Source organism: Canis lupus, chromosome 11, assembly GCF_011100685.1.
Source record: "Canis lupus familiaris isolate Mischka breed German Shepherd chromosome 11, alternate assembly UU_Cfam_GSD_1.0, whole genome shotgun sequence".
Classification (NCBI taxonomy): Eukaryota; Metazoa; Chordata; class Mammalia; order Carnivora; family Canidae; genus Canis; species Canis lupus.
This window is the reverse complement of record NC_049232.1, coordinates 20,219,975-20,244,849: the sequence shown is the minus strand read 5'-3', so window position 1 is coordinate 20,244,849 and position 24,875 is coordinate 20,219,975. Positions and strand designations below refer to the sequence as shown.

General features: G+C 42.1%; 1 protein-coding gene across 6 annotated transcripts in view; it reads left to right on the top strand.

Moving 5' to 3' along the window:
* Positions 1-24,127, top strand: part of ACSL6 (acyl-CoA synthetase long chain family member 6) — a 58,319-nt gene extending 34,192 nt beyond the window's left edge. For 4 of the 6 annotated variants that reach the window (XM_038552104.1, XM_038552106.1, XM_038552100.1 and 1 more), the window contains 11 exons: positions 92-169; positions 1,577-1,711; positions 2,119-2,253; positions 3,296-3,391; positions 4,625-4,697; positions 6,674-6,762; positions 7,758-7,874; positions 10,771-10,914; positions 12,110-12,211; positions 13,296-13,367; positions 23,278-24,127. In XM_038552104.1, coding sequence (XP_038408032.1) covers positions 92-169; positions 1,577-1,711; positions 2,119-2,253; positions 3,296-3,391; positions 4,625-4,697; positions 6,674-6,762; positions 7,758-7,874; positions 10,771-10,914; positions 12,110-12,211; positions 13,296-13,367; positions 23,278-23,415 — 1,179 coding nt within the window. In that variant the 3' untranslated portion in view covers positions 23,416-24,127. Of the gene's footprint in view, positions 1-91; positions 170-226; positions 305-1,576; positions 1,712-2,118; positions 2,254-3,295; positions 3,392-4,624; positions 4,698-6,673; positions 6,763-7,757; positions 7,875-10,770; positions 10,915-12,109; positions 12,212-13,295; positions 13,368-23,277 lie in introns of all 6 variants that reach the window. The other 2 variants (XM_038552101.1, XM_038552103.1) reach the window with 2 other exon arrangements.
* The last annotated feature ends 748 nt before the right edge of the window (positions 24,128-24,875 follow it).

Sequence of the window (24,875 nt, the reverse complement as noted above, 5' to 3'; positions counted from 1 at the left end):
GGACCATTTTCTCTGTATTGTTTTATGACTCTCTTGTCGTCTTCCTGTCAGTGTTTCTTTCCTTTCTGTCTCCCATGCCCGTCACCTGCAGAAAGTGATCTTTCCGAGACAGGACGATGTGCTCATCTCCTTCCTGCCTCTGGCTCACATGTTTGAGAGAGTAATCCAGGTAAGACGCCCACCTGACTGACCGGGCCTTGCCTGGGCTCCTTCTGTTTTCTTACAGAGTCAGTGGGCTCCCACTTGTGCGGATGTGCACATTTCCTATTTGCCTTTAGCACACATGTTTGAGCGAATGGTGCAGGTAAGGCCCGGCTCCAGGGAGGCACAATCTGTGCCCAGAACCCAGGACCCTAGCAGGGTGTCACTTGTCACTGGTGCCATGAAGTAGAACTAAACTGCCCTGTCCTCAGAAGGTACCACAGGGGTCAGGGGACCTTGGCCACCGGACTTGTCCCTTCTGGTATGACTCCAGGGAAGACCCCAGGCCTGCCTTGTCTTACCTGTGGATATGCCTCAGCTGACAGAGGCCCCAGCAGATGGCCTCTGCTCAGAGAGGATTTACTATTCACACTCTGTGCAGTATGATGGCCAAGACACTTATATACCATAACTTCCAAAACTCATGAACTCCTGGAGAGGAAAACAAGACAGTGAAGTTGGGGGATCCAACTGTCATGACTCCTCACTCCGGCTATGGGACTGGCGTTATGATTGGCCCTGAGACCGGCCTTGTGGGAGGTGGGGGTGGGGGTGGGGGTGGTCCACATAAGGTTGTGGGAACAAAGAATTTTCCACGCATGTGTCACTCAAGGGACCAGCCTGTGAATGAGCCGTGTCTTCTAAGCCTTTCCCGTCTCACTTGGGGGAGAGCTGGTATATTAGGGCATGCTTTCCAGCTTTTCAGACCTGGATTAGAATGCCATAGTTCATTACTATGAGCTAGTTTTGTGACTCTGGGCAAGTCCCTTTACCTCTCTGAGTTTTGCATTCCTCGCCTGTGAAATGGAGATATAAATGCTGCCTCACTCGTAGAGTTGCTGTGAACATTAAAGAAAAGAGCATGTTTTCAGCCCCTGGCATATTCCTAAACCCACTAAGAATCAGCCCGGCCCCCCCTTTGGCCCTCCATCAAGTAACACCCACAGCCAACATAAACAGTGTCTGATAGTACTCATGGGCACTGTACAGCATTCCAGGTATCCCTGAGGGAAATCCACAGACCTGGAGTGGACCCATCGATAGGGTGCGGTACAGCTCAAAGACCTGAGTTCCCAGGGAGGTCCTTGCCCAGGGCTTGGGAATTGAGTGTGAGGGAGTAGGCTCCACTTAGCCTTGCTGCTCTGCATCTTCCAAAGACTCAGGATTCCCCTCTGTCTCTTGCTACTTCACCCCCATGCCGAGTGGGTCTTAATGGGAAGGGAGAGCATCTCAGATGGTATTCTTGAGTGTCTCATGGCAGCAGCCAGAGCTGGGTTAGGGGGTCATGGGTGCCCTCCATGTAGGGCAGAGCTTTGGACTACAACCAGGAGTGACTACCCTGAGGGACTTCTCTCTTCCTGTCCTCTCCCTCCAGTCTGTTGTCTACTGCCATGGGGGACGTGTCGGCTTCTTCCAGGGAGACATCCGTCTCCTCTCAGATGACATGAAGGCTCTGTGCCCCACTATCTTCCCTGTGGTCCCTCGATTGCTGAACCGGATGTATGACAAGGTAAGCCCTATAGGGAGTCTCTGGCCAGACTAAGCTGCTGTGCATCTGCTTGTCTGGACAGGATCTGGAGCCCCAGGCAGGCTTTCCATGCTTCCTGGGGCATGAGGTCCTAGAATTTGCCTCTTCTCTTCCTTCACTCTCACCTTCCTTCTCCTGTTTTCTTCCAATTCTCTAAAACCTTATTTAAGGAGATTTTTCTTCAGGAATGTCTATCCCCACAATGTGACCAGATGCTGATTAACCTTTAGCTGGGTGTCGCATACCCACTGACCTCCCGCAGAGGCAAAATGGAGCATGGCTTCTCTGTTGGTCAGGCTTGCCTTCTTCGTGGGTTAGGTGGGCGAGGAGTGTCTGTCTAAAGGTAGTACACACAGGCCTGACAGCTGCTTCTTACTTCTGTTCCTCAGATCTTCAGCCAGGCAGACACACGACTAAAGCGCTGGCTCCTGGAGTTTGCAGCAAAACGTAAGCAGGCTGAGGTCCGGAGTGGAATCATCAGGAATGATAGTATCTGGGATGAACTCTTCTTTAATAAGATTCAGGTAAGAAAATGAACAAGTGACACCCAGGTGGTCTTAGGGAAGAATTTGGGAGGCTTATTCCAGTGGCCTGTAGTCTTATAAAATAACTCATTTGCTCATGAAATCAAAGCTTAAGCTACCATTGAAGTATTAAAGGACTCCTTTTTATTATTTGGGTGTGTGTGATATTTGCCAAAAAGCAACCAGCAAGGACTCCTGGAAAGTAGGCCCCCTGGCCTCCACAGGCAACTTTGCCCTTTAGTGGCCAGGTCCATCAGGTATTCCTATGGCCTGAAGGTTCTCTTGCCCCTCCCTGTAGCCTTGGCTATGCTGGCTTTCCAACAGCACTAGGTTCTACCCAGTGTCCAAGAATCTTCCTTTCCTTTCCTATTTCCTATTCCTTCAACCCCTCCTGGACTGGGCCAATCATGAATTACTCACTGCTGTATCCCCATATAAGTTTTCAGGCTCTACAAATACCCAAGGAATTTGTAGCTAATTAGTAGCATTACTCGTTTTTTTCTTACTACTCTATTTTTAGCTAAGACAATTAATATTTAAACTCCCTTGGCTCAACTTACAGAAACAAAGTGTTTAAAGAATCCGTTGTCCTCTGCAGTGCATAGTAAACAGAGTAGAGCATGGTATTGATTTAAAAATGAGAAAAGGCTGTGCCATTACAATGGAAGTGGGAAGAAATTGTCCTAAGTAATTGTTTTGGCTACTTGCAAATGATGGGAGAGTGAGGAAAAAGCTGTGTACTTTAAAGAAGAGAAAGCCAAAGTTATAGAATAGTACGCAGATTAATGGTACTTACCTCCAAAGACACAGAGGAGTTGGCCATATTGCGGGTCAAGTTGCAAAGCTGATTGGATTGATTCATTTGAAAGGAGATAAGATTCCTTCAGCTCATGTGGTATGCAGCCTCAGACCTTCTCTTTTATCCCTACCGTATGGCCAGGTAAAGTCCAACTGTTGAATGTTGACCTTGGATAGGGCCTACATGGGCTATACGCCATCTCCAGCAGCACAAACTGTGGCAGATTCTTTTCTCTTCCCACAGGCCAGTCTTGGAGGATGCGTGAGGATGATTGTCACCGGAGCAGCCCCTGCATCACCGACAGTCCTGGGATTCCTCCGGGCTGCTCTAGGATGCCAGGTAAAGTCTCCATGTGGCTTTCCGTAGGGGCAATGGGATGTGTGTCAGGGCAGAGCCCATTACAGTCTCTACTGGAGAAAGATCCTGGGGGCAGGAATTGAGTGGGACAAAAGCTCCCTCCTCTGAGGATGAAAAAGGCTCAGAGTCAGTGAAAGCCAAGATGCTCTTGTGACATTCTGCAAAGTCCAAGTGTACCCACTCTGAGAAAAAGGGTAGTTAAACTATATATGGATCATCATTGTGCTAGAGAACCCATACTGCACTTGAGCCAGCATCTCTGCATTCTCCAACCTGCAAAATATCTCCCAACCCAGGGATCCCTGAGTGGCGCAGCAGTATGGCGCCTGCCTTTGGCCCAGGGCGCGATCCTGGAGACCCTGGATCGAATCCCACGTCGAGCTCCCGGTGCATGGAGCCTGCTTCTCCCTCTGCCTGTGTCTCTGCCCCTCTCTCTCTCTCTGTGACTATCATAAATAAATAAAAATTAAAAAAAAAATATCTCCCAATCCAGAAAAGGAGCCGTCGAGATGGGGGATGAACTCCATTGGTGTTTTGTTATTTGATTAAATAGGTTTTGTCATCTCTAAAATATTCATTCCTTCATTTATCCATTCAATTAATATTTATTAAATTCCTGCATACGCAGGGCTATGACTCATATATTTTATGCAAAGTAGGTGTATCTGTTTCATAAATGTGCATGCTTAAGTTTATATACCTTAGAAACCAGTGCTCCTTTCACTGTCATCCTATTCTGTACCAACATAGTCCGACCACTCCTAAAGGCAGACTCTCACACATGGTGTATTCCTACAAGCACATGGGGCTCTAGAAAGGAATATTTTACAGAGCCAAAGGGAAACGTACAGTAAGTTTTAAAATACTTGTCTTAAAAAAATAAAATAAAATACTTCTCTTTCATAATGTTATCCAAATGAAAAATAAAGTCAGTAGTTGAAAATAGGTCAGAAATCTTCACCCCCAAACCAAATAACCTTCTCTACTAAGTGTCTGCAAAAAAAATAGCCCTTCTTCCAAGCCAAGGAACCACACATGTTGTCTGCATTCAATTTCCCCTAGAGGAGCTTCCCTCCCCGCACCCCCCCCACCCCCACCACACTCCCCAGCGTGGAACAGCCACATGCTCCATGGGAGGTTCACTGGCTGCAAAGGGCAGCCAGTCAGATGTAGGAGCACATATACTTACAGTGTAGTTTTGTTTTTTGTTTGAAGGTTTATGAAGGTTATGGCCAAACTGAGTGCACCGCTGGATGTACCTTCACCACACCTGGGGATTGGACCTCAGGTAGGATGGGCTAGAGATCATGTGGGAAAGACTCATGCTGATCTCAAACTTCCTTACAGAAAGCTAACTTATGTGGGCACTTAGGAAAATAGTGACAGAAAAGAAAGAAAAACACTGATGGTGGTTATGTCTGGGTCGTGGCATACTGGGTGTTGTTCTCTTTGGTACATATTCTTTTCCAAATATATTTAGTATTTTCCCACTTCTTTTATAGATAACTAGAAGTCATTAAAAAAGAAGCAATAGATCACAGTATATAATTCCAGGTAGAAAAATGCTTTTAATACCAGTAAATAACAGCATGTTGGATTTTGTAGATGGGAACCTATTTTAGAATAAAGGGAGCAGCCATGAATTGGATATGATTTAGGAAAGAAGGGCAAGTTCATAGTGACCGAGCACTATTTCTTAAAGGGCCATTTCTGAGATTCTTTGGGGTCTCCTATAATGTTAATGTCTAAAAGGCAACAGCATCCTCAGGAAGGAGCAGCTCCTTTCCATGCCCTCATTCTGAACAGACTCATCTTCCAGGGCAAGGAGGAAGCAATATGTAGCCCCTGTATTGTCCATCACCAAATTTAGACCAGGCACTGGAAGAATCTAAAAAACACTGAGCAAAATCCTTCAGGATACCAACTTCCTCTGTGAGTCTGGGGCCACTCTTCAACCTCAAATTTGCTCAACTACACACTAGAAAACTCAAGGTGATGCATGTGGAAAAGAAATATGCATAGTAATGCAATACTATTTTCAGTATATTGAGGCAGTCAGCAGAAACATGATAGGTGGATTCCAAATTGGAATCATATTTGATCACATCAAAGACAGAAGCATTTTTCTCTGAGGTTTATCTCTCCAAATTCTAGCTAAATTAAACCTCTCTTGTATATAGATTCTTTGATGTCTCTGTCTCTCAAAAATTTACTACAAAAATGATCTTCTGAAGTCCTGGATCAGTAACTTTTTTCTTACTGCTGCCATCATATTTACTGACCACTCAATACGTATCCCCATCTTTCTGGGTACTTTCTTCCCTCTTATTGTCATCTTCCTCATTTTCCTATGTAAGATTTTTGAGATTTTGCCTTTTTAAGTCATCCTTATCATCAAACTTGCAAAATATGTTGCATATGAGAGGATAGATTTTTTTGTACAATATTATAAAAGTTGGCAGCCTCTTGTTGAAAAAGAAACCAGTGTCACAACCTCAGTTTTCATCTGCATGGCTCACTTTTCTTTCAGGACCTTGGCCAGCACCTACTTAACCATCTTCCACCTCGCTAGTGAATTGTGCTAACAACCATAATTTCTATAAAATGACTTAGATGTAATTGTGCAGTTGGATTATATATGAGCAGGAATATATGAAGTCATATTTTTCAGGGACGAGTTATCTCATCCTTGTCTTCTATTTCTTTTTTACTCTTAAGTATAGTATGTGGACTAGAAGCATCAGTATCTCCTGGGTGTCTGTAAGACATGTAGACTCTCAGGCCTCATCAGAAATCTAAATCTTAACAAGATTTCTAGGTGGTTACTATGCACATTATCCAACATTCTGGTGACTGGCAGAAAAGTAATAATGACAGTATTTTATGATCCAAATCAAGGGTCTGACAGAGGGGGAAAAGCATTTAATATGGACTCTATTGTAAAAAGAATCCTGATTTTGTGATTGATGTGGGTATGAACCAACCCCTCCCCCCAGCTCCTGCAGACTTTGTGCAGGGTGCTGGGCCAGGAGTGCCTGTTTAGCTTTTAAAAGAATCAGATGCAAAACAAAGGCCCAGCAGAGGTTGGCCTGTCTTTTCTCCAGAACTTTTTTCAAATCATCAGTGCTTGCTTGTGACAAATGCCTGTCTAAAGGTATACTGCTCCCCTTCTGTATTGTTCCCCCATTTTTATATGGCCTGGAACAGTTTAGTGCTGAAATTGATCTGAACACTGACAAATGCCATATTGTTTTGGTGTTCTAGGGCATGTAGGGGCACCTCTGCCCTGCAATCATATCAAGCTCATCGATGTTGAGGAACTGAACTATTGGACCTGCAAAGGAGAGGGAGAGGTAAATTTAGGAACATAGCCATTTATGCCTCTGGATGCCACATATAGTGAGTAAAAGAAAACAAAAAACAAACAAACAAAAAAAGAAAATGGAATTGTTTTCCTTTCACCCTCCATGTAAAGTCACTTTAGATTACTGATTAATTTGACTCCATTGAATTCAGAATTTCCTCTCTTGCTTATGAAGCAACTGACCCCCAGGGTTTGAACAGGGCTAGTCTAAATCAAGATTTGAAATTCCCAAATTTCTGTAGCGGCACCTGGGTGCCTCTGTCGGTTAAGTGTCCAACTCCTGATTTTGGCTCAGTTTATGATCTCAGGGCCCTGAGATTGAGCCCTGAATTGGGCTCTGTGCTCAGTGGGGAGTCTGCTTGAGATTCTCTCTCCCTCTCTGTCTGCCCTTCCCCCCACTCATGCTCTCTAAAATAAATAAATCTTTAAAAAAAAAAAAGAAATTTCCAAACTTTAAATTTAAAAAATCCATTTTTTCCCCTAACTGACGTGGCCTGTTAACTTTCCTGTGTCTCAGCAAAAATGGGACCATTTGCAACCCGGCCAGAAGGGGGAGATAGAGCTGGCCTATACCTGTTCGCTCCATGAGAATAGATGGGCAAGTGACTGCCTTGTCATGAAGCAGGGGGCTCGAGCATCCCTGGTGGAATCAACCAGCCGTCAGTAACCGAGGAGACCCCATCCAGTGTCACAAAGCAGCACACGCTGAAGGGAGGGGGAAGGCAGGAGGCTAGGGGGTGAGGTGGGGTAGAGGGGCAGGACAGGGAGAAAACATGGAAGACAGATGATGCTATTTGAGGGAAGTGGGAGACCATTCAGTCTGCTGGTGGCTGTTCCTGTGCTCTTTCTCCATCCTAGCTGTTTCCGCAGTGAACTTCCTGGGGGATAGGATACCTTATCCTATACAGACCTCATGACAGCCCTACTGTTGAGTGAGATTCCTCATGGTATGGGCTGACAAAAACCTGGTGTTTGTCCCTACAGATATGTGTGAGAGGACCAAATGTGTTCAAAGGTTACTTGAAAGATCCAGACAGGACAAAGGAAGCCCTGGACAGCGACGGCTGGCTTCACACTGGGGACATTGGCAAGTGGCTGCCGGTACGTACGTTTGCAGCTGTGGCTCTCCACACACTCTCGAGATGGGAGGGTGTAAAATCTGACTCACTTCTGAGGCAAAATTTTCCTCCCTATCTTCCCTGATAATTAGCCATTCAGGAACAACTGCAGAGAGATAGGGAGGTCCTTCCTTATTTTGTCCCCAAAGCATTCTTGTCCATCCTTCTGATAAAGGTGATAGAGATCTTTATGCGGGGACAGAGCTGGAGTGTGAGACCCACTCCCGACCTGACCTGTTTTCCGATAGAGATCTGTCAGTGCTGTGGAATCGAATGGGTGGAGTGCAGGGTACAGGAAGTTCATAGCCCTGGGAGATCTGAGAAAGGCAGGGCCTAGGGACCCAAAGACACTGGCCCCTAACTGAGAGTTGACATTGAGCAGTGGGAAAAGCTTGAAGCCAGCTAGGAGGGTGTCTGAGTTCCTTTGGCTCTGCCAGCAGTTGCTTTGAGTCCTTGTCCAAAGCCTCATACCTCTTTGGGGCTCCGTTTTTACTTTCTTGTAGAGTAAGAGAGTAAGGCTATGTGATATCCTTTGGCTGTGGCTCCCAGCTTTTAACCAGACCGTGTTATTGTGCCTCACTCTGTCACTTGTAAAATGGGGATGATAACACTGATTACCTCTATGGTTGTTTGGAAGAATAAATGAGTTATACCTGTAAAGTGCTTGGCACAATGCCTGGCACACGGGATATGCTTAGATAAAAACTATGACCAGAAAATGGCTCTGTTGCTGGAACCAAGAGCCCCTTGCCTGATGCAGCCCACCCCAGGAACTTCCCTGTGTCTTTGTGAAGTTGCTAAGGTTTAGGGTGGCCATTGTGAAATGTAGAGTTTATTAGGCATGTGAATGATGCTGAACCTTCCAGAGGTCCTATGGACTGGTGAGCTGGTTCACCCCTGCTTGAATCTGTGTCCCTCCTTGAGAAGCCCTCATTCCTGTAGCAGGAATCCCTGGTATATGCCCTAGGCCAGGGACTCTGCTCAGGAAAGAGATACCAATGTGATGTCCAATGTGATGGGCGTAAGTGGAGGGCCACGCTTGCCTGGTGAGAGGCAGAGGAGGACAGGCACCTACAGGAGACTTAGGATGTGAGTCATGTTCCAAAGGGAGAGGAGAGAGTGGGAAGTGTGGTCAGGACAGGAGTAATAGCACATGCTGAGTAGAGAGAAAGAGGTGTGAGGTAGGCTGTTCTCCCTTGAGGCTCCCAGGTGTGGAGGAGGGAGGCGTGCAAGGCAGCAGGCCCTGCAGGCTGGCAGAAGGCAGATTGTCCCCTGAAGCCCAAGCTCAGAGCCCCTCACTGGTGTAGGCCCCTTCCAAGCCTCTGTGCTTCATTTTTCTTAAAGAGGGAGGGCCTCCAAATTGAAAAAGCTTGAAGTTCCATAGAACCTTCAATCTGGTACTAAATCCTGATAACTTGAGTGCAACCAGCCACCTTGCAGGATGTTGGGAGAAGCAAGTAAACTAATTCTTATGGAGATGTAGTGCTGTGCTTACACTAAGAGCCTAAGACAGCAGCAAGTGATCTGTAGGCATCCATTTTTTTTTAACTGATAATTTTTTGAAATAGTATTAGGTTGATTAGGGAAAGATATACACTTCTGATCTAGAAACACCTAATTCAAGTCCTGGTTCCCCTGCCTTCTAGTATGTGGCTTTCTAGGAATTAACCAGATGCTCTAATCCTCATTTTCATCTTCTGTGGAATGGAGGTGATGACACCTAGCTCAGAGGGTACCATGAGGGTCAAAAAGACGCCAGTGTGGGGAAAGTGCCTGAGGTCCAGCCTGGGTTTTGAACAAAGCAGGGCTTATTCATTTTTCTTTTCTGGAGACTTTGCTCTACTTTGGCCAATCACATAGATGGAGAAGGGACAGAGTGTATGCAGAAGCCTGGTCAGGAAGTGGTTTTGATGGTTGAAGGAGGTGGGTGTGGGAGGGTTTTTTGTTTGAGGACAATGAGCTTGACTGCTAGAAGTTCCAGGAGAAGAAAACAGCAAGGTCATCTCCAAGTTTGTGGCTTGTGGGGCTGGGACAGGTGTGAGGAGGCCTGTGATGGGCTTCCTTAGTGGCCTGTTGCATCCTGTAGGGCAAACAATCTGGTTTCTGAAGCATTCTGACTGTTAGGTTCTGAATATGGAATTCAGTGAAGAGGTTTGGCTGGAAGCTTAGGCAGACATGGAAGTGACCAATGAAGAAATAAATGGAGGCTATTTCAAGGAACATTATCAGTGGAGGTGAAGAAAGCGCAACATTCAAGGGTTGAGCCAAAGGAGACACACCAGGTCCCCTGAGAAACTCAAAAAAAACTTAAACGGAGTCAGGGAGATGTGTGTGGGGGTGGTTCTAGAGGCCAGGAATACAACCACACACTGCCCAAGGGGTGGCCTGCCTGCCCCAGAGGTCCTGGAGCAGTGAGGACTCCTAATGCCATCTGGTCTGTGAGGTGGGCGTCATTGGGGGCCTCTGCCAAGGTGTGCTGTATGCTGGGGGATGGAGAGGCCACTCTTTGGGAGTGGAGGCAGTAGCTGGCTAGAGAGGCTTAGCATTGTTTAACAGAGTAAATTTGAAGATGGTGGTGAGAAAAGGGACAGCTGGAGTAAGGGCCTGGGTAAGAGGGGAACCAGGACTTCTGAGGAGGAGGACCCCTGTTTCTGGGCATGAGGGTGTCAGCTGTGGGAGCAGGTAAACGCCAAGGAGAGATGACAGTGGGCACTCCAGGTCCAGCAGATCTTCGAGCTGTCAACCTCAGTGCAGGGCGGCCCGCTCCGGCCATGCAGAGGCTAAGAACAGCCTCTGCAGCTGAGGAACAAATCCAGGTGGGGTTTGCCGAGTGGGACAGGGCAGGGGTCTTTTCATGAAGCTGCTGTCTCCCTCCACAGGCAGGAACTCTTAAAATTATCGATCGGAAAAAGCACATATTTAAACTCGCTCAGGGAGAATATATTGCACCCGAGAAGATTGAAAACATCTACATACGGAGTGAGCCCGTGGCACAAGTCTATGTCCATGGGAACAGCCTAAAGGTGAGTGTCCTGTGCTTCAGCCCTTCTGCACATATTGGGCCTGCTGAAAAATCTAGAGTTATTTGGGAATCATTTCCTGAGTATTTGGTATTTGATTGTAGTGGTAAAAATGAATCTCCATTCAGACACCGATATTCTTCTGCATATTAGATCATGAGGGAAAATGCCTTTAGAAGGAGAAATCTTACATGCTTATAGTTTGGTAAATTGCAGTTAGGTAAATAAGTTGCTTAAAGTAGTGATAATGAACATTCTCACTACTTTTAACTTAGGCTGTACCTACTACCAAGAGGGATTTGAGGTAAGATGCTAAAGCAAGATTCAGGGTTTCTGCTATTTGGATTTTGAAACATTTAAATAAACTCTACAGATAAATGGGTACAGTATTCCAAGTAATGGTACTGATGATAACATAGCTTAACATATATATATTATATGTTAAACTAGTAATATTAAGTTAATATGTTAACATAGTTTAGGATTAAATTATTGGAGAGGATTTATATTTATTCTGCTTTCAACATCATTAAGACTTGAAGTCAGCAAGATCACTGTGAATATATTCTGTGCTGTCATTGCACTCATTAAGCAAATATTATTAAATTTTTTAAAAGATATATTTATTTATTCATGAGAGACACAGAGAGGCAGAGACACAGGAAGAGGGAGAAGCAGGCTCCCCGCAGGGAGCCCAGTGTGGGATCCCGGATCCCAGGATCACACCCTGAGCCGAAGGCAGACACTCAACCGCTGAGCCACGTACGCATCCCGTATTAAATTTTTCTTTTAAAAATGCTTTAAAATTTTTAAATAGACTTCTTCATGAATGGGGACCATCTTAATATGCAATTTCAAAATGGTCTGGGAAACCTTGAGAAATATATGTGTTTGGGTTCATTGAGTGTCTTAAAGGTGTACTCATTTAAGATTGACATGAGAACCAAACTTTACTGATTCTTTACTTCCTTAAGCTTACCCTTTATTAATTTTCTTTTATGAAGTTGAGGAAATATACCAGAAAACAGTCAAGAATGTATGCTATATTGATGGAAATGTTTCATAACATAAGCATATACTTATTTTTAGAAAAGGATGGAGTCTGAGAATACCAGGAGATTATTTTTAATGCTGGACCACAAATAACCACTTTAAAAGCTTTTGTCTTGACTGTGTTTTCCTTTGGTTGGGATTGCAGGCCTATTTGGTGGGTATTGTTGTGCCTGACCCTGAGGTCATGTCCACATGGGCCCAGAAGAGAGGAATTGAAGGCTCATACACAGAGCTCTGTGCGAATAAGGTACCTTGGTTACTGGACTTCCTATGATACTGTGTAATGGGAGGGCAGAGACACAGTAAAGCAGTGGAACTTGAACATGTAGGGAAATATATTTTTTTAAGATTTTATTTATTCCTGAGAGACACACAGAGAGAGGCAGAGACATAGGCAGAGGGAGAAGCAGGTTCCCTATGGGGACCCAGATACAGAACTGAATCCCAGGGCCCTGGGATCACACCCTGAGCTGAAGGCAGACGCCCAACTGCTAAGCCACCCAGGCATACCTGTAGGGAAATTTCTAACGTTATTTTATAATGGTAGAAATCCTGAACTAGAGATTCGTCTTTTTGTTATTGTTGTTGAAGAAATGCAGATATCTCCTTAGGAATTTTGATGAACTATTGAATCACAGAAAGTTTGTCCAGCCCTGCTATCCTACAGCTTGCTATAGAGTCCAGAGAGGGTGGTGGCATACCCAAGGCCACACGGCTGACACCAGTTGGTTAACAGCAGTGTCAGGTGTGAGTATAGGCCTTCTGACACATCGATCTCACTCTTTCCAAATATGAGGTGGCTTTTATATATACTGGACTTAAATAGTCATGGAATTGAAAAAAATAACTCAATTCTTCCTACTTAGAGCTTTAGCCACTCACATCTGCCTGAAACTTTTCAGGCAGGTGTAGGTTCCTTTGGAACAGATCTCTGCAGTCTGGCTCAACATCACCTTCTCCAGGCACATGGTTCATTTTTCAGCAGCATCCATGGACCCTAGCTCCTCTGGGGGTGACAGGGTCCCTGGGACTCTAACCAGAGTCCCAAATATAGTGTTAGTGTTAGGCTGACCAGAAAGCCACTTTAAAAAGTAAAATAGTCCCTTAGCCTGTTCATGGTCACTCCTTTGGCCATTCCTGGCACACACTTACCTAATGAGAGGTGGTGACAGTGTGCTGCCAGGGAGTGTCAGCCCCAGTGAGGGGAGTGGGGGTTGGGGTGGATGTTGGCACAACCACCAGTTGTACTTTGCTCAAAACTCACTGTTTCCTCTACTTCCATTTTGAAATGTGTTTTTGCCTTGTAATTTTTCCTATATGGTTCAATTCAGGAGCTGAAAAAAGCCATTTTGGAAGATATGGTGAGGTTAGGAAAAGAGAGCGGACTCCATTCATTTGAACAGGTAACTATTACTTTCCCCATACTTGTTACAACCCCTTGTGAGTGACAAAAATTAAACTCACCCATGGTGACCCTGACCTAGATTCTCCACCCTCCATGCTGCGGCCAGCGGACAGCCTGTGTACTGACAGACCCCTGAAGGCCTGTTCCAAGCTGACTTTGCAGCAGCCTGCCTGTATCCTGAAATAAAATAGGTCGTATGTTGAGTGAGACTGTGTTGTCCTCGTAATCACAGACGTTCATAAAGCTGAAATACTACCCTAGCTGTCACAAGCAGAGTATGTACACAAGCTGCCTGCAATACTCAAGACTAGCGTCCTCTCTTATTTTTATTTTTATGGGAACTGTCTTCTTGGCTGCAGCAGGCAAGCTTACTTGCTAGGACATCGGAAAGATCGTGCTCCTTGGGCCAGTGATCTGTCAGCCCAGCATGTCTACCACAAAGAGGAGGAAACACAGAATGTATTATATGACACAGCAAGCAGTTCTCTAAGGCTTTTTGTCTTTTCAAGTTTGGGGTTCCTACTGTAATTGAGTTCATAAGCACACTTGGTCCTACCTACCTACACCATTTATATGTCCTCTTTAGTCAAAAACTCAAAAAAAGAAAAATTCTTCAAGTAGAGAAATAATAACACTCTGATTTTCTAAAATTTCTAGCCTGTCTTTAACTTAATGGCTTTTAATAAAATTGTGTTTCTCCAGTAGGGTTCCCAAATATAGTGTTAGTGGTAGGGATCTACAGGGTTTCTGAGAATTTTAAATTTTGTATGTTCACTTTGATGATAACCTAAAAACATTTTAAAACCAGTTTCAAATTTAAACTCTTAAAGCATTTGCAATTAAAAACCATTTCCACAGATTCAGACTTTAATTTCTTAAGTTTCAAACTGATGAAATCTAAACATAGTTTCAGAATTGTTTTCTTTTGAGATCATATTTTGAGATTATATTTTGAGATATATTTTGAGATTATATTAATCTAGTTTGAGAAGCACTGCTTTACCCTTATCTGTCAGCATTTACAGCACAGAAGGCTTGGATGAACAAAATCTTCATCATAAAAAAAAATTATAAAATCAGAGGCATTCAAGCAAATTATATTTATCTTTCTGAATGAAAGGTCATTCCTGGCATAATAATTCAAATTTCTAGGGCAGCCCCGGTGGCACAGCGGTTTAGCACCACCTGCAGCCCGGGGCGTGATCTGGAGACCCTGGATCGAGTCCCACGTCAGGCTCTCTGCATGGAGCCTGCTTCTCTCTCTGCCTGTGTCTCTGCCTCTCTCTCTCTCTGCATCTCTATGAATAAATAAATAAAATCTTTAAAAAAAAAAATTCAAATTTCTAAATTTGCCAGGACTGACTTCATTGTCCTTCCATTAAGGGGAGCTGTGTGACTGGATCATATGATGATGATGTAGACCCAGTGGTCCAAGACATTTGTTCTGGGCCTGCGTGTTCCTCTGAATGGGGAGCCATCAGGGCACTAAGTGCATTGCTTAAGCCGATTAGTTCCAGCCAATACCTTGTGATTCCCAGGGGTGGCACGCCTCCTGCTGGGTTCGGGAGGCATGACCTGCCCCAGAACCTGGAAAATCTTCACATTTAGATTCTTCTTCATGGAAAAGACCATCAACTCATAAGATTACTCTGAAAGGGGGCCTTTGGTAAAGTTTCAGGTGTTAACCAGTGCTCAGATTAGACCTTGACTGAGTGGAGAGGTGTTCTTGTCTTCCCATACCCCTTAAGCAGTTTCTGCGCTAATAATCTGCCCTCACCATGGTAACCTGAAATATAGGGAAGCCATGCAGGTATCCCAAAGGACTGAGTTGTTGTTGTTTTTTAAAGACTTAAATTATTTATTTGAGAGAGAGAGAGTGCACACAGGCAGGGGGAGCAGCAGGCAGAGGGAGAGGGAGCAGCAGGTTCCCACTGAGCAGGGAGCCCCATGCCTTGAGATGGGTGTGCTCCCGGTTGTGTTCCAAAGATCAACATAGATTATTTGAATTAATCTACAATCCATTGTCAGCCTGTCCTTTTCTCTTTTCCTGAAAAATGAGCCATTAGTTAAGGTTTAACACTAATTTTCTGAAAACCATGCAAACACAAATAGATAATCTAAGCCTGAGGCTTAAACCATTCACCAGAAGCTTTAGGAGTTCAGGTTTACTGGTCAGGGTTGAATCTGAATTAACATTTAAATTAGTCTTCAAAAAATTAATATAATTTAATGTCCATTAACCAATCATTGTTAATTTATAGAGATCTTTGAAAGGTAAATTTGAATGAGTAGATAGGAAACATTTAAAATAACTCTATCAATAATTAAAATACGTAAGTACCTGGGAAGTTTTTGAGCATACTTAGCCATGATTTAACCATTTTCTTGATATTTATATAAGCTTTATTAGTTTGTATAGACAATACAAAGTGAATTTTGACACTTGATAGATTATTTAAATTCTGATGCAAAACTCTCAGTAAAAATGTTATTGTGTTTCTGTCACTGAAATGAATACTTACCTAACCAGTTTGCCTTAAAATCAGAAAGGGGGGGATCCCTGGATGGCGCAGCGGTTTGGCGCCTGCCTTTGGCCCAGGGCGCGATCCTGGAGACCCGGGATCGAATCCCACGTCGGGCTCCCGGTGCATGGAGCCTGCTTCTCCCTCTGCCTGTGTCTCTGCCTCTCTCTCTCTCTCTGTGACTATCACAAATAAATAAATAAATACCTTAAAAAAAAAAAAAAAAAAAAAAAATCAGAAAGGGGAAAAAAAAAATTGAGCATTTCCCTAATTCAAGTGTTGTTTTTTTTTTTTTTTTACTTTACCTCTAATGTCCTAATTATTCTTTCTGTGTTTATTATCTTCAAGCAATTGTGTTTCATTCAGTAGTACCATTGAAATTTAAAATACTATGTTTCTTCAAAATTATGAAGAGTTTTGTGCTTTAATGAGTTGGCATAAATTGACACTTTTGAAGTATTTTACTCCAACACAATATTTAAATGTTACAGTATTTCTAAACAAACAAACAAACAAAAAAAACCCTGGAATCACTTTTCCATGATAAGAGTATAGTTTCAGAAAGGAAGCTAACATTTAACATTTCCTTCTTTCCTTAACAGAAAGTTTGGTTATGGGAGCACCTGTGTGGCTCAGTCAGTTGAGCAGCTGACTCTTGGTTTTGGCTCAGATCATGATCTCAGGGTCCTGGGATCAAGCCTTGAGCTCAGCAGGAATCTGCTTGGGAACTCTCTCCCTTTCTCTTTGCCCCTCCCCCCACTCACGTGTGTGTACATGCACATCCTCTCTCTCAAATAAATGGATAAATCATTAAAACTTTTTTTTTTTTTTTGCCCATTTCAAATTGGGAAACGAGTTTCACATTGTGTTAGATGTATAGAGAGAAGATTCTCATTCCTTTTTTCTTTTTTTTTTTTCACAAATTGACAGTTTGCTTTTATTAGAAAATACGTAAAGAAATGAAAATTGGTTTTAATATTGGTTTACTTTTTTAAAAAAACTGTAAGTTTGGGACCCACAGTTAAGGTCGGTATTAAAGAACTGGTTTGATTCATTTTCCCCCCACTTACTGACTAGATTTTTAGCCACTCAGGCTGTATCTATAGGTATTTTCCTGGAAGAATTCAAACAGACCCAGAGCTGTAGGTCAGACTGGAGCAGGGACTGGCAGCCTGGCAGCAGAGCCACTCTAATGCACTCACTAAGAGTGTTAAAGATAAGCTGGGTGCCAAATGCCTTGGCTTCCTGTAAAGTTGTATTTAGGGATTGATACTCCCTCTCCTCAAACTGAGACTATTTTGTAGTGAGCCACGCCAAATGCAAATGCCCCAGTCAGCCTTTAGGCTTGCTGTGAAATATACCCCTTGGTTCAGTCCCTTATTCCTAAAATCAGGGCATTTTCTTTTATTGTCTACTAAGCATCTAAATAGCATTACATAGCTCTCCCTATGAGATTTATCTTCCCTGTTGTTTATTGTCTGTAGCTTCTAAATTTTCAGAGGTGCTCACCCTAAGTCCCTATACTGAACATATATCTCATCCCAGTTACAGTGTTCTGCACCAGCTGTGAGGTGCTCAGATGAGTTGAAACCCAGGCTGCACAGATACCGCAGATATTATATATCTTGGCATTTGCTCCTCCTTTTAAAATTATATTGTTTTATTCATTTACAAAAGAAGGTTGGAGAGATCATTTGCACTTACCCAAAGTCTTTACATGATACCATTTCTATCAGAAGAGAATTTAAAAAAAAAGTTAAGGAAACTACGATAATAAACATGAGTTAGTTACTAAGTTAATTCACAGTATCTAAGATTAAGTTTGATTCAGATTGTGTTCATATTTTCTTCAAGCTAATTAGTTTTGTTGTCACGTGGTGATTTCCAAATTTCTTTAAGCAGCACAACTTAGATGGTGTCTTATCTGAAAAGTCCAGCTCATGCAAACATCAGAGCACTGCTGTGCCAGTCGGATAGGGACTTGAACCAGAGCTTCTATTCCCCCTCCCAACCCAACCACCTCACTTCATCCCTCCTCCTCCACTCCACCTCTGCTTCTCCCCAACTTCATCCCATCCCCACCTATCTACATCCACCTCCACCACCACACCACCCCTAGCAGAACCCCTACTTCTCAGTGTACTGTGTCTGTGAATGTCTCCCTTGGGACCAGTTTCCAGTGAGTTTTGTTTAAATAGAATGGTTTGTGTTTAATAAGAACAAATTAGGAAAGAAAGAATATTTCAGAGGGTCCAAAAAAGGGCAGTCCTATTCCTTACCAAATCCTTGCTTCTTTGAATATCAAGAACACTGAATTTTCAAACAAAACATTTTTTTACAAGAAACTTAACTAATTTTGAAACATTTGACAGTACCTCTTTTTAGCCAAGAGCCTCAGATTTCCAGCTATTTATATTGGATATCCAAGTAGAAATCCCTTGTGTGTGAAGTAAAGTTGAGGCAGCTACCTATCATGCTAGCTCTAGTTTTAGCCTAACATTCCCTCCTCAACTCTCCCTTACACACTCAAATCCCTTAAAGTGTTGTTCTTTTAAAGTGAGTCCTTCATCTGAACAAAATCTAAGAATCAGAGTGAACCTGATTTATTAATGTTGTGCTCATTTGAAAACTTTCACATTTTTAAATTACAAGCATGGGTTTAAAAATGCCAGAAGTTGTGAGAATTTTTCTTTAAGGATTTTTAGGAAATTGATAGTATAGCTGTTTTAGGAGTCTTCCTTGTATATTGAGTTTTCTATCTGAATAATGCAGTTTTCTCAGCAAAGAATTCTTTGCCATCTCAAAAGGCCCACCTCCCAGGACACAGGACTGTTAACATCAGAGATTTTGAAAACAATCATGGACATACTCAACATTTTGCAACTATTTGCATACACTGAATTTTTTTCTTTTTTCTTTTTTTTATTGTGGTAATATACACATAAGATTTAACAGCTTACCCGTTTTAAGTGTACAAGTCTAGTACTATTAGATATATTTGTAATGTACAGTCATCACTACCATCCATCTCCATAACTCTTCTCATCTTGTAAAACCGAAACTACCTGTTAAACAATAACTCCCAATTTTTCCCACACTACCCTAGCCTCTGGCAACCACCATTTTACTTTCTGTCTCTATGACTTTGATTATTCTAAGTACTTCATATAAGTGGAATCATACCATATTTATCTTTTTGTGACTGGCTTATTTCACTTAGCATAATTTTGTAGCACATATCAGAACTTCCTTCCTTTTTAGAGCAAATAATATTCCACTGTATGCCTATAACCACATTTTGCTTATCTATCTGTCAGGGGACATTTGGATTGCTTCCATGTTTTAGCTACTATGAATAATGCTGCTATGGATGTGGATGTACCAGTAGCTTTTCCATATCTTGCTTTCAATTCTTTTGGGTATATACCCAGGAGTGGAATTGCTGGGTCATGTGGTAATTCTATTTTCTATTTTTTGAGCAACTTCCATATTGTTTTCCACAGTGACCACACCATTTTATATTCCCATCAACGGTGTGCAAAGGTTCAAATTTCTCCACATCTGTTACTTTCTGTTTTTTTGGATAATAGCTATCCTAAGGGTATTGAGGTGGTACATAAATTGATTTTTGAAATAAGTCATTTCCTGATTGTGCCCACCGATTTTATGAACAGTTCTTTTTTTTTTTTTTTAAGATTTAATTTATTTATTCATGAGAGACAGAGAGAGAGGCAGAGACATAGAGGGAGAAGCAGGCTTCTCGCTAGGAGCCTGATGAGGGACTCAATCCCTGGACCTGGGATCACGCCCTGAGCTGCAGGCAGAAGCTCAACCCCTGAGCCACCCCCATCCCTAAGGAACAGTTCTTATATGACAGTAGCATCTAACAGAGTGACCTCTCATTTTTGTTCTCCTGGCTTTTGTAACCCACACTCCAATTCCTTTCTACTCATCATGTCGCTCCTCTGTCTCAAGCCCAGGCTGCTGCTCTGTCCTACATACTGATAACTGATATCCAGTATCCAAAAACCACTTGGTTGTCTCAGAAGCATTCCAGACTTTAACACAAATACTTGATCTTCCCTCCTCCAAAGAATTATCTCGTTCCTCCAGTTTTTCTTCTCAAGCAGAAACCTAGAGTCATTATTATTTCTCTTTCTTTACCACTTACCCAAGCAAATTGCAAGTCCTGTCCTTTCTCTCCTCAAAATCTGTTTTTATCTCCACAGCCAACTTTTATAGCCCAGGTCACTCTTATTCTTGCCTTTTGGCTGGTCTTACAGTTTCCACTTTTACCTCACTTCAGTCCACCATTAGCACAATAGTTTTTCTAAAGAGCCATTCTTTCTCTCACTCCTTAAAACTGTTGAAAGAATCATGTCCAAACTCCCTTCTTTGGTGTATTAACCTTTATAACTTGGCCCTAGTGTATCTCTCCAGCCCGATTGTCTTCTTCTTCTCCACCTGTATCATTTGCTTCAGCCTACACATGGAATGCCCCAAATGTGCTTTGGCACCTGTAGCTTCTACCTAGAGCACCCTACTTTCCTTGGGCTACATAGCAACCACTCCTTTTTCCCCTTGCTATCTTCATTGGGCTAAAGCTGACTTATCCTTCAGAGTCAACTCAGGCATCTCTTTTCAATGAACCCTCCCCAAGTCTGGGTTGGGTGCTATATCAGAAATGCATTCAGCTCTAACAGAAAAGCCACAATGTCTTAAACACTTGGGTGTGTTTTTGTATTTTTTCTCACATAAGAGTGATGATAGGTGGTCCAAGGAAGGTGCAGGTCCTCAGAGACCTAGGCTCTACCTGTCTTTCCACTCTCCTTTCTTGGTATGTTGACTTATCATAGGGTGGCTTCTACAGCTTTAGACATTGTCCATATTTAAGGAAGGAAAAAAGGAGAGTGGTGGAGATGGCTATGGCTGAACCTTTTATTAGGAAAGCAAAAAGTTTCCTTTCTCACTAGCCAAAAATAGATCTCATGGCTGTCCCCTAGATGCCAGGGTGGCTGGGAAATTAGGGAAGGTGATTGTCATGCTTGACTTAGATGCTTTTGGCCCCAAACAAAATTAGAGTTTCATTAGCATGGAAAAAGTCAAGATTGGGTATTGGCAGAGCAACCGATTCTGCCTGAGAAAGGTGGCCTTCTCTGTGCTTGTCCCTATAGTAGCAATATCATACTGTCACCACAATGTCATATAGCAGTATTTATCATTAGATTATAAATTCATGTGGTTAGTAACTGTGTCTTATTATTCTTTTATCCCTAATGCCTGACACATACCTAATACAAAGGAGTTGCTCAATAAATGTCAATTACAGAAAACAACAAATGAACGTATATGTGTATTTAACATATATGTTTTGAATTAATTTTCTAAATGTCTATGACAGTCGACCATTGAACAACACAAGTTTGAACTGGAGGGGTCCACTTAGATGTGGCTTTTTTTTCTTCCAATAAATATAGTATAGTACTGTAAATGTGTTTTCTCTTCCTTATGTTTTTTTTTCTTTTTTTCTTATGATTTTCTTTCTAACATTTTCTTTTCTTTAGCTTACCTCATTGTAAGAATATGGTGTATAATATGTGTAACATATAAAATATGTGTTAACCAACCATTTATGTCATCGATAAAGCTTCCAATCAGTATAGGCTATTAATAGTTAGGTTTTGGGGGGTCAAAAGTTAAACATGAATTTTCATTTGTGCAGGGGGTCAGCTACCCTAACCCCATTGTTGTTCAAGGGTCAGCGGTACAAACCTAGGGAGCACTTAGGATTTGGTACACTTCTTGCTGGGCTTCTCTTCCACAAGATTCTGAGAGGTTTGTTGTTTCAGTTTCAAAATTTCATTTTGGACTTTGAATAACATGCATGTAAGGACAAATGACATGAATGTTTAGCAAATGGTATTTGTAGTCCCATTGTGTGTCTGTGCTTCAGGTCCATGACAATTTTATTTTTTAGAACTGTGATTTTTATTAGAAAGTCTACCGCAGCAATTCATAACCCTATTTGCTATCTAATGATTTGGGTCTATTATCTTAATAAGAATCACTTAATTTAGACCCAGCTATCAGTCAGGACACAATTTCTTGGAAGCAGTATCATTCGAGGATTAAGCTCAAGCCCAGATCACAAAATTATCATGGAACTGTCAGTGACCCTTGATGGAACATTACGTGGTACAAGTCTACCCAGGCCCTCCTAGTTAGTTCACCTGTCTCTGGCCCTAATTCAGCATTGCAAAGGGACTTTGCACAAGGAGGCCTAGGATCTGTCTCATAGGAATAGAAAGTATGCAACTCTAAACCTAATCCCTCCATGCATGCCTCCTCCCAGTAGATATGATAAAATGCCATGGCAGGACTTTTTTTTTTTTTTTTTTTTTTTTTAAGTATAGACTCATCATGTCCCCCCAAGACTTTATATTCGTCCTGTGAATTGCATCACCCCTCATGTATCCATCCAGATCAGAAATCCGGGAGTCCTGGAGGCTGCTTTCCTCTTTACTACCTCTTGCCCACTGAATGGTTCTTCGAGCTGCTTGCTTGTGTCTGTCTCTGTCACTGCTCTAAGCATAGTTAGGTCCTTATCTTGTCTCCCATGGATTGACTAGATCCCTCAGATTGGTTTCCCTGTTTCTTACCTTCATGTTCTCAAAAACCATTTTCACATTTCTCTTGGAGAGGTCTTTCTAAAATGTATATTCAGCCATATCAGTGCCATCTCTAAAAACCTTTAGTGCCTTCCTACTGACTCTAGCACGAAGTTGGGGCTCCTCTATAAACTGTCATATTACCCACTTCAGCTGTATCTCTTACCCCCTTTTCCTCCTACTTCATATAGCTACATCCAGAAACCACTTAGATTTCCTTTCTCACTCCCATAGCTTTGTTGTTGGGGTTGGTTCTGCCTAGAATGCCCTCCACCACCCACCTTGCCTCCTTTGCTGGTTAACTCTCACTCATTCTTTAACATTCATCTACTTTGGGAAGGCTTCCCTGACCACTCCTCCTTCGCCCCCACTGGTGCGTTTGGCACCTGTCACTCTGTGCCTGCCCTGCTGGATGCCAGTGTGCACCCATTAAGGGCAAGGACACTCATGATTCTTCTTTGTGTCCTCAGCCTGGCACAGAATAAGCAGCCAGTTCATTTCTGTTGACTGGCTAAATGAAGAAATAGGAAGGGAAAGAGGTGGCTTGCAGATGTGTTAAATAGGTTGAAATGTTATTAACATAATTTTGACTTTTTAAATGAGCATAGTGTTTTTGTATCAATATATCTATTCTTGTATGCCTGTTTACTTTTATCATGTGTGCTATAAATGCTATGTTATATTCCTGATAAAGACATATTCTGCATTTGGTTTTTAGGTTAAAGCCATTCACATCCACTCTGACATGTTCTCAGTTCAGAATGGCTTGCTGACACCAACACTAAAGGCTAAGAGACCTGAGCTGAGAGAGTACTTCAAAAAACAAATAGAAGAGCTTTACTCAATCTCCATGTGAAGTTCAAGGAAAGTTCTTCTCAGTATAATGGACTGTGTAGCAATATTATAGTTACTCTTGAAAGTAATGAATCAGAATGATGCAGCCGAAAACGAATAAGCACGTGACCTTATGATTGAGCCTTTTCCTGTCCCAAGAGGTCTTTAACAATATTTTCTCTATCATCACTGAGTACACTTTATTTTTATTAAAATGATATTGTAACAAGCTGCTAAAAATATCACAAATGGCAATGTAAAAATCAAGACTTTTCTCAAGGACTGTGTACCACTAAAAGTAATATATTCTCAATGTTCACAGAACTCCTATTAAACATAAAGGAAAAATATAACTGATATATTGTACTTAATTATTTGTGGAATAGTAACCAGATACAGCAACTATCTAGGCAATGTGGACTACCTCATTCAATAACTGTCAGAATCACAGTTAAATCAGACTTAAAAAATTAAAACCATGTGTACACAATCATGCTAAAACAAGACATAATGAATGCACATTCTACATAACTTCAGATTCCTTATACATGACAATTCTTACTGGTGTAAACAAGTTTTCCCTCTCATTTATACTTTTATTCATGAAAAATGCAAAGTCAGATATTCTTGAAACAAATGTCTTATTTACAATAACATTTTACAGTGATCTTTCAATACATTTTTTCATTTATTAAGCTCATTAAAATATTCAGGAACTACCCAGAAAAAAAAAAGTATGACTTCAAGGATACTATGTGTATATCCATGGACTTCTTACACATGAATTCTAAAAGATGTCTGTCGACTGTACAATGAATAGACCTTTGGGGAAGACTTGGGAAAAGAAACCCAGAAGTATTTCTCAGGATAGGCAGCAATTAATGTACCTATGTTCCTTGCTGGGTTCTTCAGGCCTTCCATTCTCAATATGTCCATGCCAGGCCTGGAAAACCCAATATGGCTATAGTCCTGAACAATGGGAAGAGGCGATGTTATTTCCAAAGAAAATAGTTTTTCAACAACTTAATTTTGAAGAACCTCTTCAAAATACCCTTAGAAAACTTAAGTTCATCATAGATAGATAAATATCTCATAGTGTATAATTCCATTCATAAAATCTTTAAATGGCTTCTAAGCTTAACCATGGAAACCTCCTTTCTTGCATTATGTATTTCGATACTTCTTGCACCTGAGTGCCAACAGTTTCATATAACTAAAGCCCAGCATGGACAGCAGTTAGGTTCCAAGCTATAGACTGTGCATCTGCAGAAGGAACTATCCCTAGACAAGTGTTTTCTTCTATAGAGACAGGACTCTGCAAGCAGACGTGGGAGTAGTGTTCACAGTCCAGAAGTTCCTCTCTGCTGGAGCAAATCCAAGCTGTAAATAAATGCTATTGGTTAAAAAAAAAATAAAAAGCATTATCACACAGGCCGATGGTGAATTTGAATAAGTGATTATACACTTATGTTTCAGTCTTGG